The sequence below is a fragment of the Stegodyphus dumicola genome, chromosome 9 (assembly GCF_044657685.1).
Source record: "Stegodyphus dumicola isolate Sdum_Otavi_A_Nest chromosome 9, ASM4465768v1".
In the NCBI taxonomy this organism is placed as follows: Eukaryota; Metazoa; Arthropoda; class Arachnida; order Araneae; family Eresidae; genus Stegodyphus; species Stegodyphus dumicola.
Genome location: NC_140776.1, coordinates 82549870 through 82565760, shown reverse-complemented (window position 1 = coordinate 82565760; position 15891 = coordinate 82549870). Strand labels below are relative to the sequence as shown.

The window sequence follows — 15891 nt, the reverse complement described above, 5'->3', positions numbered from 1 at the left end:
AGCTGTGTTAATAATGTTTCCTTGTTAAATTCATGGGTTCAATTCACCTGAAATAAATAACTTCTCTTGAAACATTTAGCAATAATTTTCATTTGCCCTTAAATCATTGAGCTATTAATTGATTTAAATTAAGTTTGCTACTGTTAAAAATAAAACTCTAAAAATTAGAGCTGTAAGATTAGAAATATATTTTCAAATAAAAATTGTTTGGATTGTTTTCTTGTCCCATCTTGAATGAGAAAAAATTGTTCTGAAAGTTGGATTCTGTCTACTCTTTAGAACTCGGAGAAATTTGTAAGATGGTGAGAAACTGATGATGGATGATCTTTCCCTTTTGTCTGAATATCCTATCCCCTATTTCCAGCATTTAATTAAATATTTCTGAATCTTCCAATGTTATCTTCATTCATTATTTTCTCATTTCTAGAAATGAAACTCTCTCATATGTATTGCAAATTTACGCAAGCTTTGTTATACCATAGTGTTAATTTAGATTTTACGTATCTTTTACCATGAATTTGGGACATATGATATTTTCTAAACTCAGAATACTGAGAAATTTTTTCTGTCTAAAACAGAGACAATATCTCTTTACTTAATGCCATTTCAGCTTTTGAAAAGTTTTACTAACCTGTATTATCTAACAGAATGCTTCTAAAGCCTTTATGTTTTTCTTATGTGTGTGTGTAATCAAGAGATAATAATTAAATCAGAAATAGTGTTCAGTTGCCTAACAGCAACACAAATCAGTATTGAAACTAAAACAAAACAACTTGATAAAAAAAAAACATAAAAATATTGTGAAGTTACAAATAGTTAGAAATTTTTTGGTAAAAATCTTAGTTTTGAAATTTCTAAGCTCTTGCTCATATATAGTATATATATCTGCATGGCATGTATGTGTATCGCATTTGTATGTACATAACAATGAATTGCTTTTTTATGCCTGACAGATATTTATCATTTGCAGAGAAAAAAATAAGCCTAGTTTTTTAAAGTAACCATGTTCTGCAACCAAAAAAAAATTGTGTTTTCAAATTTTTATTTAATAATTGGGAGTGAAGTATTTTAATATAAAACTAATAAAATACAATAAGAAATGTGTCATAACTATAAAAAGTACATTTTAAATGGATTTTGATAACTTAAGGGTCTAGTAAACTGCAAACATTATGTACATTGCATGCATATATATAACAAAGCTTGCATAAATATATTCTGCCACAAAAAAATATATGAACTCGGAAGAAATCGAGCCACAATCATGAAACTTAGCAGAAATATAGTCTTGTAAGAGATATGCAAATGATTTAAATTTTGATACCAATGAGACAAGGGTAAGTGTGCAATGTGCATATGAGATACGCTGCTGGAGAGATTAAAAGCATGATTGCTAGTGCCATGGGTTATTCAAATGAATCTATCAACTTGGATGGATGGAGATGGCTGTAAGATGTAACCGGTGGCAGTATGAACAGTTGTAGGACTTTGAGAAGGGGCATTTAGTAGGCTTTAGAGAAGCAGGATTGTTTGAGCAGGTGTTTCGGCCTCCACCTCGGTCAAAGCGATATGATAGTTGCTCAGTTGTTAGCAACAATGGATCATAGAAGGGATACTCCACTATCGGAAATAGTCAGAGCATTTGAGGAACACAAATGAGCACAAAGATGATGCAATCATAAGAGCGGCCACTTCTTCATCAACAATGTTGCTAGCATCAATTTAACGCCATTTACTGCCTTCCAGGCATCTGGCGGTATCAAGGAAACCACTTGGAGACAACTGGCAGATGCTGGTATATGCTGCTGATGTCTATTAAGACACCTGCCACTAACCCCACATCAGAGGCTGTGTCAGTTGCATTTTTACCAAACTCGGGTAAGCTGAAGTATGACCAACTGGAGGCATGTGATCTTCAGCAATGAATCCTATTTCAGTCTCAGTGCTGATAACTGATGTATGTGCGTGTGGAGGTGGCCAGACCAGCAGTTCGATCTGTCATTTACTGTTGAATAGCATGTGGTGAGTACACAAGGTGTGACAGTGTGGGAGCAATTTGTTGAGACGTGATACCTCTAGTCATCTTTCAAGGCTCTATGATGGCTTGCAGCTACGTGGACGACATTTTAACTTGGGTTCTACTGCCAATGCTATCAAGTCACCTAGGTGCCATTTATCAGCAAGACAACGCTTGTTCACATACTGCACGACTCTCCCAACAATGTTTTCAAGGATATGATGTACTTCCGTGGCCTGCCAGGTCACCAGACCTCTCGCCAGTAGAGCTCATTTCGGCAATTTGGAAGGCAAGTCATCTGAAATATTGGTGAATTAACTGCCCAGCTGCAAAGATTATGGCATGAGCTTCTGCAGGTGACGTACTTGATTTAGTGCCATGCCATGTTTCAGCTAGTATAGCTAACAGAGGTGTATATACTGCTCACTGATTTGTAACCTTGTTCATGCCATAAGTTCTTAGTAAAATGATCTTTTGTTCTGAATTTGTAATCATTTTTGGTACTGTTCTGTTATCAGGACCTGATTGAGAAGTGTATAAATGTATGCACATGTGTATGTGTGTATGTTCATATATTTGTATACACACACACATACATTCATACTTATATATACTATACATGCATACATGAACACGTACATATATACATTTCTTTATCCTGACCTGATAACAGAACAGTAGCCCATTTGTTTTTTGTACACATATATTCATGCTATAAATATACCTCACAATTTACATAATAAATATATTCTTTTGGCTCGAGATACATGCATGTTAAGTTTTGTGATAGTAGTTTGTTTCCTTCTGGGTGCATATAATTTTTTGTGACAGAGTGTATTTATATCAAAGTAAATTATTTAAAAGTCTGTTTTACTGTTGTAATTACTTAATTTTTAATATTTTGTCCTTGAAAGAAGCAATATGAGTGCTAATATTAAGGCGATTCTCTTAAATGTTCTTTCAGGAGAAAATTGAAAAGGTCCTGAATTGGCTGACTGATGTTGATCCAACTGAAGAAATTCCTGATCCTGAAGATATGCTGTTACTTGAAAGTATGCATTGGTCTGCCTGTTAAATACGAGGGCATTTCGAAAAGTAAAGATACAATGGCTCGCATTCCTTAAAAAATATATATATATATTTAGAAAACGTCAGTTACATCTTATTAACTGGATTATTTATTATTTTTTGACATAATCACCCCTATTATCCAAACATTTGTTAAGTCGGTGCACAAGCTTTTGTATCCTACAGTCATAGAAGGTTGCCGCCTGTTGGAACCCAGTGCGCACACAATTTCCTCTACCCTAATTTGACAGTCACATCTTCATAAAGAGTTGTCATTGACACTTCCGGTATAATCTGATGCAATTCTTTCAATTTGAGACGTCTATTCTCACGAATTGCTTCCTCTGTTCTCTGAAGAAGGGCATCAGAGATCACAGATGGCCGACCTGTTCTTTTTTCATCATGAACATCGGTCCTACCTTCACAGAAATGACGACACCATTTCGTTACATTTTGTCGATTCATAATGTTCCCATAAACAGAAACGATTTCTTTGTGAATATCTGCTGGTCGCTGACCTTTTGCATGAAGAAAACCTAGCGCACTTCGCATTTGGCGGGATTCTGAATAGGCGCAGCCATTTTAAACACGACCTACTCCAACTAGATTCAACGTTGAAATGCCGAACGACTGCGAGGAGAAAGCTAACGATTCAAGGTTAACACCTGTGTTGCCAACTTGCTCACCAAAACTTTTCTTTTCCTCTGGCATACGGTGTATCTTTACTTTTCGAAATGCCCTTGTAAATACTGCTTTATTTACACTCTCTAACATAAAAAGAAATAATTAATATTACTTAATTAATATTAATATTACTCTCTAACATTAATATTAATATTAGTAGAGAGTAATATTAATAATTAATATTAATATTACTCTCTAACAACCAAGGAGTTATTCAAATGGAACGAAATTGTGTATGTCTATTGCTTATACCTTACGACAGAACAGAATATACCAATGATTAACTTTTAAGATCTAGTGACTGACTAGCTGAACTCAAATGCATTGCAGAGCATCCAGATGGTAATCAATCAACTCTGGGCATTTTGCTTTCCATCACCTAAAGTTCTCACCCCGCCGAACCAGACGCAGGGTTTCAACCCCTGCCCTTACACCTTGGAGAAAGAGATGCATCGCTTTCATAACACTGATCATTATGATTTGCTATCTGCCAATCACACGGGCTGCCCGTCGCCCAAAGTGATTACCCAGAATATATGGGGCACTAGCCGCAGGCATAACCGGGGCTTCTAGAACCTTCAGCTCTAATATGATTTGTATACCCCTGTGGTCGAGACTGCCTAGGTACAGATCCTAACCCCTAGCTTCACAGAGTTCTCTATATTGATCCCTGGGTGGATCCAGATGGTATGCAAAATAGAAAACATTTCATTGCTAAGGCATAACTTCCATGCAAATGTGGCTCTGTTCGCCGATGCATGTAGACTGTACAAATGTTTTGCAGATGGTTTCTTGAACTGTATGAGCAGATATCACCTTTTAGAGAGGATTGGCAATTGGACTAAAGGAAGCAGGGTGGTCAAGTCGCTACATTGCTTGACGTTTGTCTCGGAACAATGCTACCCTTCAACAATGTTGGTAGGAATTGGTGAACCATGACTGCATAGAGCATCAAGAAGACATTGGTCGACTAATAGGACAATCTGGCGCTCACAGTCCCTGATGTGTCCTTATCAATGATGCAGTATGTAATGGGGATACCAGTGACTGCAGCGACCATTGATAAGCAACTCGCTGAAGGCAGGACTGAATTCATGAAGGCTGTTACACCAACTGCCGCTCACCGTTGCGCACCACCTGGCATGTTTACAGTGATGCCGGGTGCATTCAACCTAGGATCTTACAGACTTGAGTAAAATTATTTCCATTAATGAATTCTGCTTTGAAGTGAGCTTCGATGACCAGCAAAGACATCTCTGGAGACATCCAGAACAGCGGTTGAACACTTACCTGACTTTTATTTGCCAATCAGCCCAACATCCAGGAGTTATAATTTGAGATGTCATTTCATTTGATATCTGGGCCCTTTTGGTTGTCATCCATGACATCCTTACATAGAGATTCTATGCCCAGTAGTGTTGCCCTTCTTTTCATGGATCCCTTGGCTTATGTGTCAACAGGATAATGCCCAGCCATACACATGTTCTGCTGCTTGTCTTTGTACTTCTCTAATACTTCCCTGGCCAATGCAATCACCAGATATCTCCCCAGTGGAACATATTTAGACTTATAATAAGCAAGCATCTCTGACCATCGCTGGATCATACCAGCTGGACGTGTATGGTAGGCAGTCTTACAGGAGGAAATCCTTCTACTCTTCAAGTCAGTGCCCAGCTGGATAGCAACTTGCATCAGGGTCAGAGGTGGGGCAATGCATTTTTTCCCCTTGTAGTTTTATTTCCTGAATAAAATATTCAACTCCTATGTTACTGTTAGCGTTTCGTTTTCAATGTGTATATATCACATCCTGATTTTCATCCTATTCAGATAACTCTTCTTAGTCTGTCACTTTTTATGTTATAGAGTGTATTTATATGTGGTTTTCAAAGAATATTGTATTGCCGCCCAGTCGGTATAGTGGTCAGGGAAGCTAACTGCGATGCCGAAGGGCCTGGGTTCGAATCCCGGAGAAGGCATGGTTGTAACTGTCCGTTCCTTTATAGGAAAGGTGATGGTGGCTCACCTATTAGGTGCCTCGATAGCAGAGACCACCATATCCGGCCTTGTATAGATTACTGGACTGGGTTACATTTGTAATTGTTCACAATCTGCCATTGGGGTGAAAAAAATATTGTATTGATAAATTTTTATTTCTGAGGCTGAGAAATGAATGTACAGATTGGATTACGAACTCTTGTAATCCAACTGATATATTCATATCTCAGGAAACTATTAAAGTAGGCCTACATTAGTATAATAGATGTAAAAATTATGCACAAATGGACTTTCAAAACCAAAATTTAAGATTAATTAATTAACTAAGGTTAATTAAATTTATTAACTAGAGACATAAGGTTTATATTTTTAAGGAATTTTTTATTTATTGCATATTCTTTCAAAATGTATTTTCAGTATTTTTCTTAGGAGTCAGAATTGAATCAGTGTGTTTTCCTAATCTACTTGACAGTTAAATTTACTTGAAGTTAGTTAAAATTTAAATTAAGATTTTAAATCGACTTTTCACTCATGTGGACTAGGAAGACGAAACACGATTCAGATGTCCAGAATTGTTGTTGATTATATCAGAAACGGTCAAAACCTTTCAAGTCAGCCATTTTCTCCATGGAATCTGCTTTCTCTGTATTGTAACTTTAACTGAACAATGACTTCAAAGTGTTACAATATTTTTCAAACTTTTTACTTTACCTTTTTCTGGAAAGACAATCTTGCTAGTTAATATATATGTATATATATTGCTTTCAAATTACTTCAAAACATCTTTCAAAATATAACTTACCAGTATGGATGCACACTTTTAAAATAATTCTACTTTAATTAAACTTAGGAGATAATATAATCAATTAATCAATACTGTTTAGGAAATAAATTATTATTAAATAACTTTGCAGCAATTGCGCAAGTAATAATAACTTGTATTCGCACTAAATGGATTTAAGTTCATACAACATTATATATATATATATATATATATATATATATATATACCGGGTGGCCATAATTAAACTGACAGTGCTCTCAGTGTTCTGTAGCGCGATCTATTTGCGAGAATGACGCCACATTTTGTAGGAAGATTAAACAAGACGGGGGACGAAGGATTCCGCAACAAAAAACAAATTGGTTCCAAAAGTCACCGCTAGGGGAATATTTGGCGCTCTGTAATAGAAAATAGAGTGTTAACAAATGCAAATTAATACGGAATAAAATTACCTTTTATTATGCACATTTTCTGATTTAGTTCAAGTGCAGTATGGCAACACTTTTAAAAAAGCGTAAAAATCTAAATAAACACCGATAAAGTCTTGTGATCTGCAATATCATGTATGCTGAGCAGAAGAAGAAGTTCTTTATTCAAATTTCACGTTACACCCATTCGCACATCCTTGGGTTTTAAAAGGCAATGTGTTACGTTTCGAATCAATCGGATTGAAAGTTTATGTGCAATGTATCCTTCTTTAGTCAAGCGTGCGTTACTGGTCAAATTCTTTTACCTCAACCAGTGCAACGCGTCAGCCGCTCTTCGTGCTTTTAGAACGCACAAAAAATGCGTAAAGGTAACAGTCCTGTGTCAGTTAATGGGCTAAAAGCAATGGTTGTGACGTTTGAGAAAACAGGTTCTCTGAAAGTTCAGTCAAGCAGAGGACGAAAACCTGTACCACAGGATACAATCGAAGCAGTTGCCACGGCGATTGTCGACAGAGGACCAGACAATATTGCTGCCACCTCTAGCGCTTGTAGCTCAGAATATGGATATGCCTTACAGAACGGTATGGAAAATCTTGCGAAAGATTATCAACATCTATCTGTACAAGATCAACCGTGTACAGGAGTTACTGTACCCCGACCATGATAAGCGATTGACTTTTGCTCTCACCTTTCTTACCAGAATGGAGGTGGATGATGCTTGGCCATGGAAAATCTTATGGGGAGACAAGGCCCACTTTTACCTGAATAAAACTAAATACCCAGAACTGCCGAATTTGGGATGACAAACCATCACATGCAATCACAGCAATTCCCTTACATTCACCAAAGATAACTGTTTGGTGTGGGTTCACAGCGGAATTTATCATAGGTTCATTCTTCTATGAGAACATTACCCCGACAGGACCGGAAACCTGTTCTGTTACCGGAGAGAAATATCACCACATGTTAAACAGCTTTGTCATTCTGGCACTTCAGCAAAGATAATGCCTAGGGGAAATCATTTTCATGCAAGATGGAGCGTCTCCACACGTTGCTGTACAGGTGCAACAGATGCTACAACAGAAAGAGTCATTAGCCGCTACTTTCCAACTGTGTGGCCACCTCGGTTGCCTGATCTTACCCTGTACAACTTCTGGCTATGGGGTTACCTTAAGTCCAAGGTCTATCAAGGAGTGGTCCAGGACCTGGCTATGTTGAAGGATAACATATCACAGACTGTACGGGAGATTCCTGCAGACATGTTACTTTCTGCTGTTGTGCATACTGTGCACAGAATGCAATATCTGGTCCACAACAATGGCAGCCGCATTGAACCTCATTTGAATGCAAAATAAAAGGTAATTTCCATATTGATTTGCATTTGTAAACACTCTATTTTCTATTACACAGCGCGAAATATTCCCCTAGCGGTGACTTTTGGAACTACTTTTTTTTTCACGGAATCCTTCATCCCCCGTCTTGTTTAATCTTCCTACAAAATGTGGCGTCATTCTCGCAAATAGATCGCGCTACAGAACACTGTGAGCACTGTCAGTTAAATTATGGCCACCCGGTATATATATTTCTAAATGCTGATTTTTCAAAGTGCTAAATCTGTATTTGAAAATTGATGTTAAGTATTTTTTATGTACTTGTTGATGTTTGTTGTCCAGTTTCAAAAATTTCTTTAAAGAAGAGAAATAATAAATTCTTTAATCAAGGGCACAGTAACAATAGCTGTAAGCCTTTATTTTTAATGAACATTTTAAAACATGCATGTTTTTCAATTCTTTGCCCAGTTGTTGCAATTTCTTTTTATTATCCTAGTGTATTATTTATATAAATTAGAAATTCTTAAGTTATTATATATGTTACATGCATGTATTGTCTATTTATGTAAAATTTTTCTAGGCTAAATCGTCCATCCATAAACACTGTTATTTCCTTGTATTGCTTGAAGCTACTATTGTCTACAAATTTAAAGTAAAAATACCAGACTAATTGCAAAACAAAATTAATTCATGAAAAGCAATTAAATTTAAATTGCTTGTTCTGCTTTTTCTTTAACTATATGTAATAGTTTAACTTGTCATTAAGGTTTCATTGAGGTTCTCTTAATACATTGCTGGATTTCAAAATGATGAAACTTCCAGTTATGCTCATAGCTGTGCTTGCTAAACACTTATATAATGAGAGCAAGTAATAATTCCTTAGATTCTCCCCTCTTAAAGAACAACTGGAAAAGATTCAATAACCAGCCGATGAAATCTAAATGGTGAGGAGTTATCACTGACCACATTTTTAGTTCAGGTACCACTGTTGAGAGTCATTAAGATTTTTTAGTAAGAAATGGGTAAAATCAACCGTGTGCTTGCTGGTTTTTGAAATGTGAATCTTTCAGTTTCTGGCTAACTACTAACACCACAAGAGCACTTACAAATGATGTTATAATTCCTTATAAACTGAAGTCTGAAATGGTTTATTCTAAATTAATGAATAAATAAGTTTTAGAAACAATAGTATTTTGATATTTATTATTTCTTCTGATTTAGCATAGAAAATTGCTTACTTCTGTTAGTTCTTTTATCAAATTCAAATAGCTATATAGCCAAAACTGTGTGTCAGAAATTCACCAAATGATGGATTTCAGTCAGTTTTCCAAATTTGTGGAGAAATACTTGGCAATTTTTTCTGGAATTGCTGTCATGTAAATAATATGCTTGAATTCACACTTTTCAAGGAAAATTTAGTTATGAATACATTTAGAAGAGCTGAACAAGATAATTTTTTAAAAAATATTTTTGATAACCTTGTATTATAAAACCAGGAACTAGCTTTCAGAAAATATCGAAAGAATGCAGTGTTTACATACATTTTTGAAAAATAAGCATATATATTGACAAAGATATGAAATTTATTTTTTTATTTATTTCAGTCTCTTTTACATTACTTTTTAACAAAATTTAATGAAACTTGCAGAAAACATGACAGCTTTAATAGAAATATTAAATTGAAATTTGAAATCAAAGCAGTAAATATTCAGTGAGATAGGAGCATTCAAAGCAAATAATTTTTAACTGCACATGTGTAAAATACATCAACTTTTGTTTTTTTCTTTCATAATTTAATAGCCATTTTTTCACATGTGGGACAAGTTATATAAAAATTCTAAGTAATGTCATGCAAATTTAGAAAGATATCAAACATACAGTAAATTATATTGCAGTGACTTTTATTTCCGTCAATGTTTAATGTGTTTTCAGGGTTAGATTAGGTTTGCAATTGAATAATTTAGTTTTCTTATTTTATCATGTGTGTGATAGCAGGAAAAACTTAGATACAGTAAATGTTTGTACCTGAGTAGAGGCTTGATCTTTGAACTGTGAATTAGACGTAAATGTGATGTATAGTTATATCGTTGTAGAATGACTTGTTTTATAAAATAGTTTTGGAAGTTAATTTTTTGGATAGTACTGTAGCATGCATTTTCATCTGTTTAAAAAAGGGGGGAATTTTTTTTTTTTATTATCTAGAGTCGTTTAATGTTTTTTTTTTTTTTTTTAACTGATAATATTTTTAAAACCACCATCCCGGTGTAAGAGTGTGCTTCTCTTCGTGGTAATTTTTTATCATTACTTCATTAAATAATTCTCATTCATATTAAGAATGTTTATTCTCAAGTGTAAATTTTGTCTGATATTTTGTGTGCCTTATAGGACTATGATATTTTTTAATATTATTGTATAACATTAATCATTTCCTCATATAAGAGAAGCTAGAAGCTTGCATTTAGTATATTATATTGTTTTTATGTATTTAATAGAGGAGTGTTACAAAATGGCACCATTAATCGAAGAGAATCTTCAGGCTGTTGACAATCGTCTAGCTATGTTAAATGCTGTTGATGAAAAAATAAGTGCTGCTATTGAGTTATTTCACACTTTATCTAATCAGGATGCTCTTAAATATTCTGCTGGTGAAAATTATTCTAATAGAACTGTACATTTTCCTCAACCTCAGGTAAGTTTCAGTTTCACCTTTTAACTAGTAGCAATACAAACTTTTTAGTTATGTTCATGACATATTGAAATAATTTTATACAGGAGGCATTTTGGAAATTATTTTCATGATGAATATTTTTACCCTTATGTAAGGATGTTAACTCAAGGAAATCTTTTGTGTTTGGACAGATATATTACATTTTATTGTTATGTGATTTAAATTCTGTGTGTTTACTAAAATATGTTAAATTGGTTTTCCTTCTCTCCCAAAAATAGTTTTCTGATTATTGTGTGTTCAGTTTTGCATTGAAATTTAAGAATTTTATGTTCATAAAATATAATTTAATCCTTGTTTATTTTATCAGATTTCTCAACCCTCTGCAACCATGTATTCTAATATTCAGGCTGTGCCTTCTCAGATGTATATACCTGCACCATCAGTTATACAGTATGCAAAAACAGTTTCGGATGAGAACAATAAGTCAATGTTTTCAGCCCAAACAGCATTATTACAGTCTCAAATGCAGACACCTCAAAATTGTATTCCTGTTTCATCTGTGCAAGTTACTGAAACTAGTCACTCAATACCAACTTCAGATACTTCTACAAAGCTTTCATCTAATCAAAATATACCAACCAGTACAGTTTTAAACTCCTCAAATCCTGTGGGTGGTTACTACATGCCTTCTGGAATGCCATATCACATGCCATTACCTAATTTTCAATCTCAAGGTGAGTGATTATATCAAGATTTCATTAAGTAAGCTTTTTTCCCATACCTGTCAAACAAATGCAACTTAGAAAGGAAAATATTGCTATAGAAAGGAAAAAATTTAGTTATACCAAAAAGTTAGTAATGTCTGTTATATTATAAATATTTATTTCATATTTTATTAATATTTATATAATACTTTTGACAACACTTTTTGAACCTAAATTAATAATTTCTGCATTCATCATCTTGTAGTATTTGAAGAGTTGGTAATAAAATGTTGTTTAGGATGCTAGAACTTCGGAATGTTAAGTAGTCTTTAATATCCCTTTTAAATTAATATTATATTCTAAGTAAATTTAAGGTAACAGCATTTTGATACTACCATCTCATGCTGCCAAATAACCTTTGTTGATCACTATAGGAAAATTGGTTTCCTATGTTGAATTACAGTGCTCTTGATAATAATATAGCAAAAGACTGGATATGGAATGATGAGCAATTGATTGTTAATGTACAGTAAAAAGGAAAAGCATAAAGCATTAAAATATCTTTCTTTTAATATACAGCACCAAAGAAATAGAAACAGTTATTAAAGCAGAACACCATAAGATCTTCACCGAATGTTCAGATATCTATAAAGTACTTAGGGGGTGTTTGACATTTGTCTTTTTATATCTGTCCTATCAACTGCATTCAGAAAAATATAGTGTGTCAGTCATTATAAGATTTCTCCAGACATTAAAAAGTTTTCTTCAGCAATTGTGTAACCAAAAATTTCTAATGGTGAAAGTCAGAAATATTAGTACTATTGCTTTATCCATCCAAACCTGACAAGGGTCACCAAAGAAATGCGCGCCGATCACATATATTTTGGCATCTCGGTCGCCGTCCAGCCATCACAACAGGAACATTTCCATGCTGCCCGTTTTTTTTTATATTCAAATTTAAAATGTGTGCTGCAATTGAAAATCCCACCAGTTGTGAGGTGCGGTCTGTGATACGGTTTTTGTTGGCAAAAAACCTAAAACCTATGAAAATTTATCGGCAAGTGTGTGAAGTGTACGGAAACAACATAATGAATGAAAGTTCAATCTGGAAATGGTGCATTCAGTTTAAAAATGGCCGAACTAACGTTCACGATGAAGAGAAGAGTGGACGCCCTAGCATTGTGACTGACGAACTGGTTGCTAAAGTTGATGAAAAGATTCGTGAAAAGCGCCGTTTCATAAGAAAGGAGCTTTCGCCTAGTTTTCCACAAGTTTCACAGACTTTGTTGTTTAAAATTGTCACACAAAAGCTAGGCTACCACAAATTTTGTGCAAGATGAGTGCCGAAATTGCTTACAGACCACCGTAAAGGTCAGCGAATGGGGGCAACTTTGACATTTCTGGAGGCCTATGACAGACATGGTGATTCATTACTGGATCGAGACGTATGCGAGACAAAATTACAGTCCATGCAGTGGGGGCACACAAGTTCCCCCAAAAGACCAAGAAAATATTTGCAAACCTTGTCACCAAAGAAGATTATGGCGACTGTGTTTTGGGATAGGCAAGGTGTGCTTCTGATTGATTTTCTCAAACGTGGTACCACGATAAACTCTGAGCAGTACTGTCAAACTTTGCGCAATCTTAGGAGAGCAGTTCAAAACAAGTTGATGTTCAAAATTTTGTTTTTGCACGACAATGCCGACCTCACACGGCAAACCACTCTCAAGAACTCCTTAATTCATTCAAATGGGAGGTTTTTCCTCATCCGCCCTATAGTCCCGATCTTGCACCTAGTGATTTTCACTTTTTTCCAAGAATGAAGAACTGACTAGCAATACAGCGCTTTGACGACGACAAGGAGCCGCGGGTGCGCGTCACTGAGTGGCTGAGATCGCAGGCAGCAGAATTCTATGATGAAGGAATTTCAAAGCTTGTTCACCGCTATGATAACTGCCTCAATTTGTTTGGTGACTATTTGTAGAAATTTGTAGAAAAGCAGAATTTTAGTCGCTCTTTCTGATGCATATAATAATTTTTTTTTTCTTGTACTTAGTTTCTTTTTAATTCCAAAATGTTCCTTACTTTCTGAATATCCTACATATATTGGAATGTAGAAATTGTGCATTCCATGAAGTTAATTTGTGCAGTTGCGTGATGTTTTTTAAGTTTTAGTCAATGCATATATGCATGTTAAGAATTCTGCAATTTTTTGCTGTTTTTAAAAGTTAAAACAGATCACTGTCACTTTTAATTTAGTTGATGTTTTATGTAGTTTTGTGTGTTTTGTTTCAATTTTTTTTTATGTAGCTTTCAGTGTTTCATTATGGATGATTCTTGCATTTTTAATTTTGTTAATTCATTTTGTTTTATGAAATTACCCAATTTTCAGTGTCCCACTGTTTTTTAAAATTGCTAGTATTTCTCACGTGTTAGGTTGGCAAAAAATTAAATGCCAATAATTGATGACTTTGTAGGAGGGTTGGGCAGATAGTGCAAGTATGCCAAAATATTTACTGAACATACAGATCAACAGGTGAGATTTGGGATGTATGTTGGAGAACTGCAAATGGTAGTCATATGGACATAATCCATCTCAGTTTATAAGAATGAAATCTGAACCTTATCATTTCTAGTCTTGCATAGGTGTTGGTCCAAGACTGTACTGCTGTACTTATCAAGTACCTAGAAATCCATTATTTATATGAATATCAGCTGGAAAAAAAGGTGGCTCATCATTTGGTGTAGTAATTTTAAACATGCTGATGAAGTCCCAAGCTGTTGAGTTGGGATTCATATCCCATAAGACATGAGTGTTTATGACTACAGTGTCTTTGTAGAACTGGGTTATTTAAAATCTGTTGAGCCAGAAGTCTTCTCAAAAGATTGTTGAGTGTAAAAACCCTTTGAATTACATTTCTTTGAAGCCTCTTTTCAAAATTTGCTGGGGAGCTTGGCCATATAATCATGTATCCATTACCTAAATTAAATAATTCAGTCCAATGAAAAGAGAGTCAAAGGCTTAGGGTATCAACTCAGGAGGCAGCTCAACTTGCAGTTGATAAATTATATTTAAAGTAAATTTAACTGGGACTTTTCTAGAAGATTTTCCTAGAAGGTGAAATTTCTAGAAGAATTAGGAGAAAAGAAAGAAGAAGAATAATGGGTCATTCAAATAGTTTGTGGTTTTTTTTTTTTTTTTTTAAGATAAATATAAATGAATCCTTTCAAAAACAAATGATTTTTTGCCATATCTTTGGCAGTCAAATTTTTTAAAGGAAAAGTCATTAGGTTGATTCATAAAGAAGTTAGGTGCCATTTGAAGGAAGGAACGGTTCAGAGAATTTTTAAATGATTTGAAGAGATTAAAAACCTGAAGCACCAAGGTCTGGTGAGTATGTGAGGTGACACAAAACATCCCAATCGATAAGACTTTGTCTGACATTCATTTGAAATGTGAGCCTAAGCATTGTCATGATAGCAGACAATGCATCATAAATTGGTCACTTCTGGGCACATTGCTTCACTTTCAGGTTTGCCATTAGGAAACAGTATTATGCTGAACTTCTTGTCTAATTTAGTGATAGCAATTCAAAGTATGTAATTCCTTTGCAGTCCAATCACACACAAAGCATTACTTTTTGGGGATGCAGCATCCCTCTTAAATGTTACTAAGAGAGGTTCTTTTGGCTTACCCAATGATTTTAATAATATCCACTTTATTATTCCAACATTATTTAATGATAGCCACTTCTCATTTCTAGTAATGAACAACTTTAAAGTAGAAATTTCTTTATTTCTTTTATACAAAGAATCACATGCCAGAGCTCAAACAAGTATATTCTGCCCTTTCAAAGTGTAGGGTACCCATACATCATAGCAGCTTACGTACCTAATCATACTCAAATTATCCTATACTGTACTTTTTTAGAATATTTAGCCTATCTGATTGTTCCTGAACTATATAACAGAAATTTTCAATGATGCGTTCATTTAATAGGTCCTTTTTAGAGAAGTTTGTTGTCTAGAACAGAATCATCTTCAAGGCTGAAATTTGTGTGCTTCTCAAATAACCTTTGAACTGTGTTGTCAGAAACAGCACTTTATTCATATACAGCAATCTGACTTGTGTGTTTTTTTTTTTTTTTTTTTTTTTTTTTTTTGTAAAATAAAAGAACATAATATGATGAAAATGAGCTTTTGGGTCACAGCACT

General features: G+C 34.6%; 1 protein-coding gene across 3 annotated transcripts in view; it reads left to right on the top strand.

The window, feature by feature from the left end:
• Nucleotides 1-15891, top strand: part of LOC118201269 (signal transducing adapter molecule 2-like) — a 77533-nt gene that overhangs the window by 48312 nt on the left and 13330 nt on the right. For all 3 annotated transcript variants that reach the window (XM_035373333.2, XM_035373332.2, XM_035373334.2), the window contains exons 10-12: nt 2982-3069; nt 10797-10993; nt 11340-11706. In XM_035373333.2, the coding sequence (XP_035229224.1) occupies nt 2982-3069; nt 10797-10993; nt 11340-11706 (652 nt within the window). The remainder of the gene's footprint in view (nt 1-2981; nt 3070-10796; nt 10994-11339; nt 11707-15891) is intronic.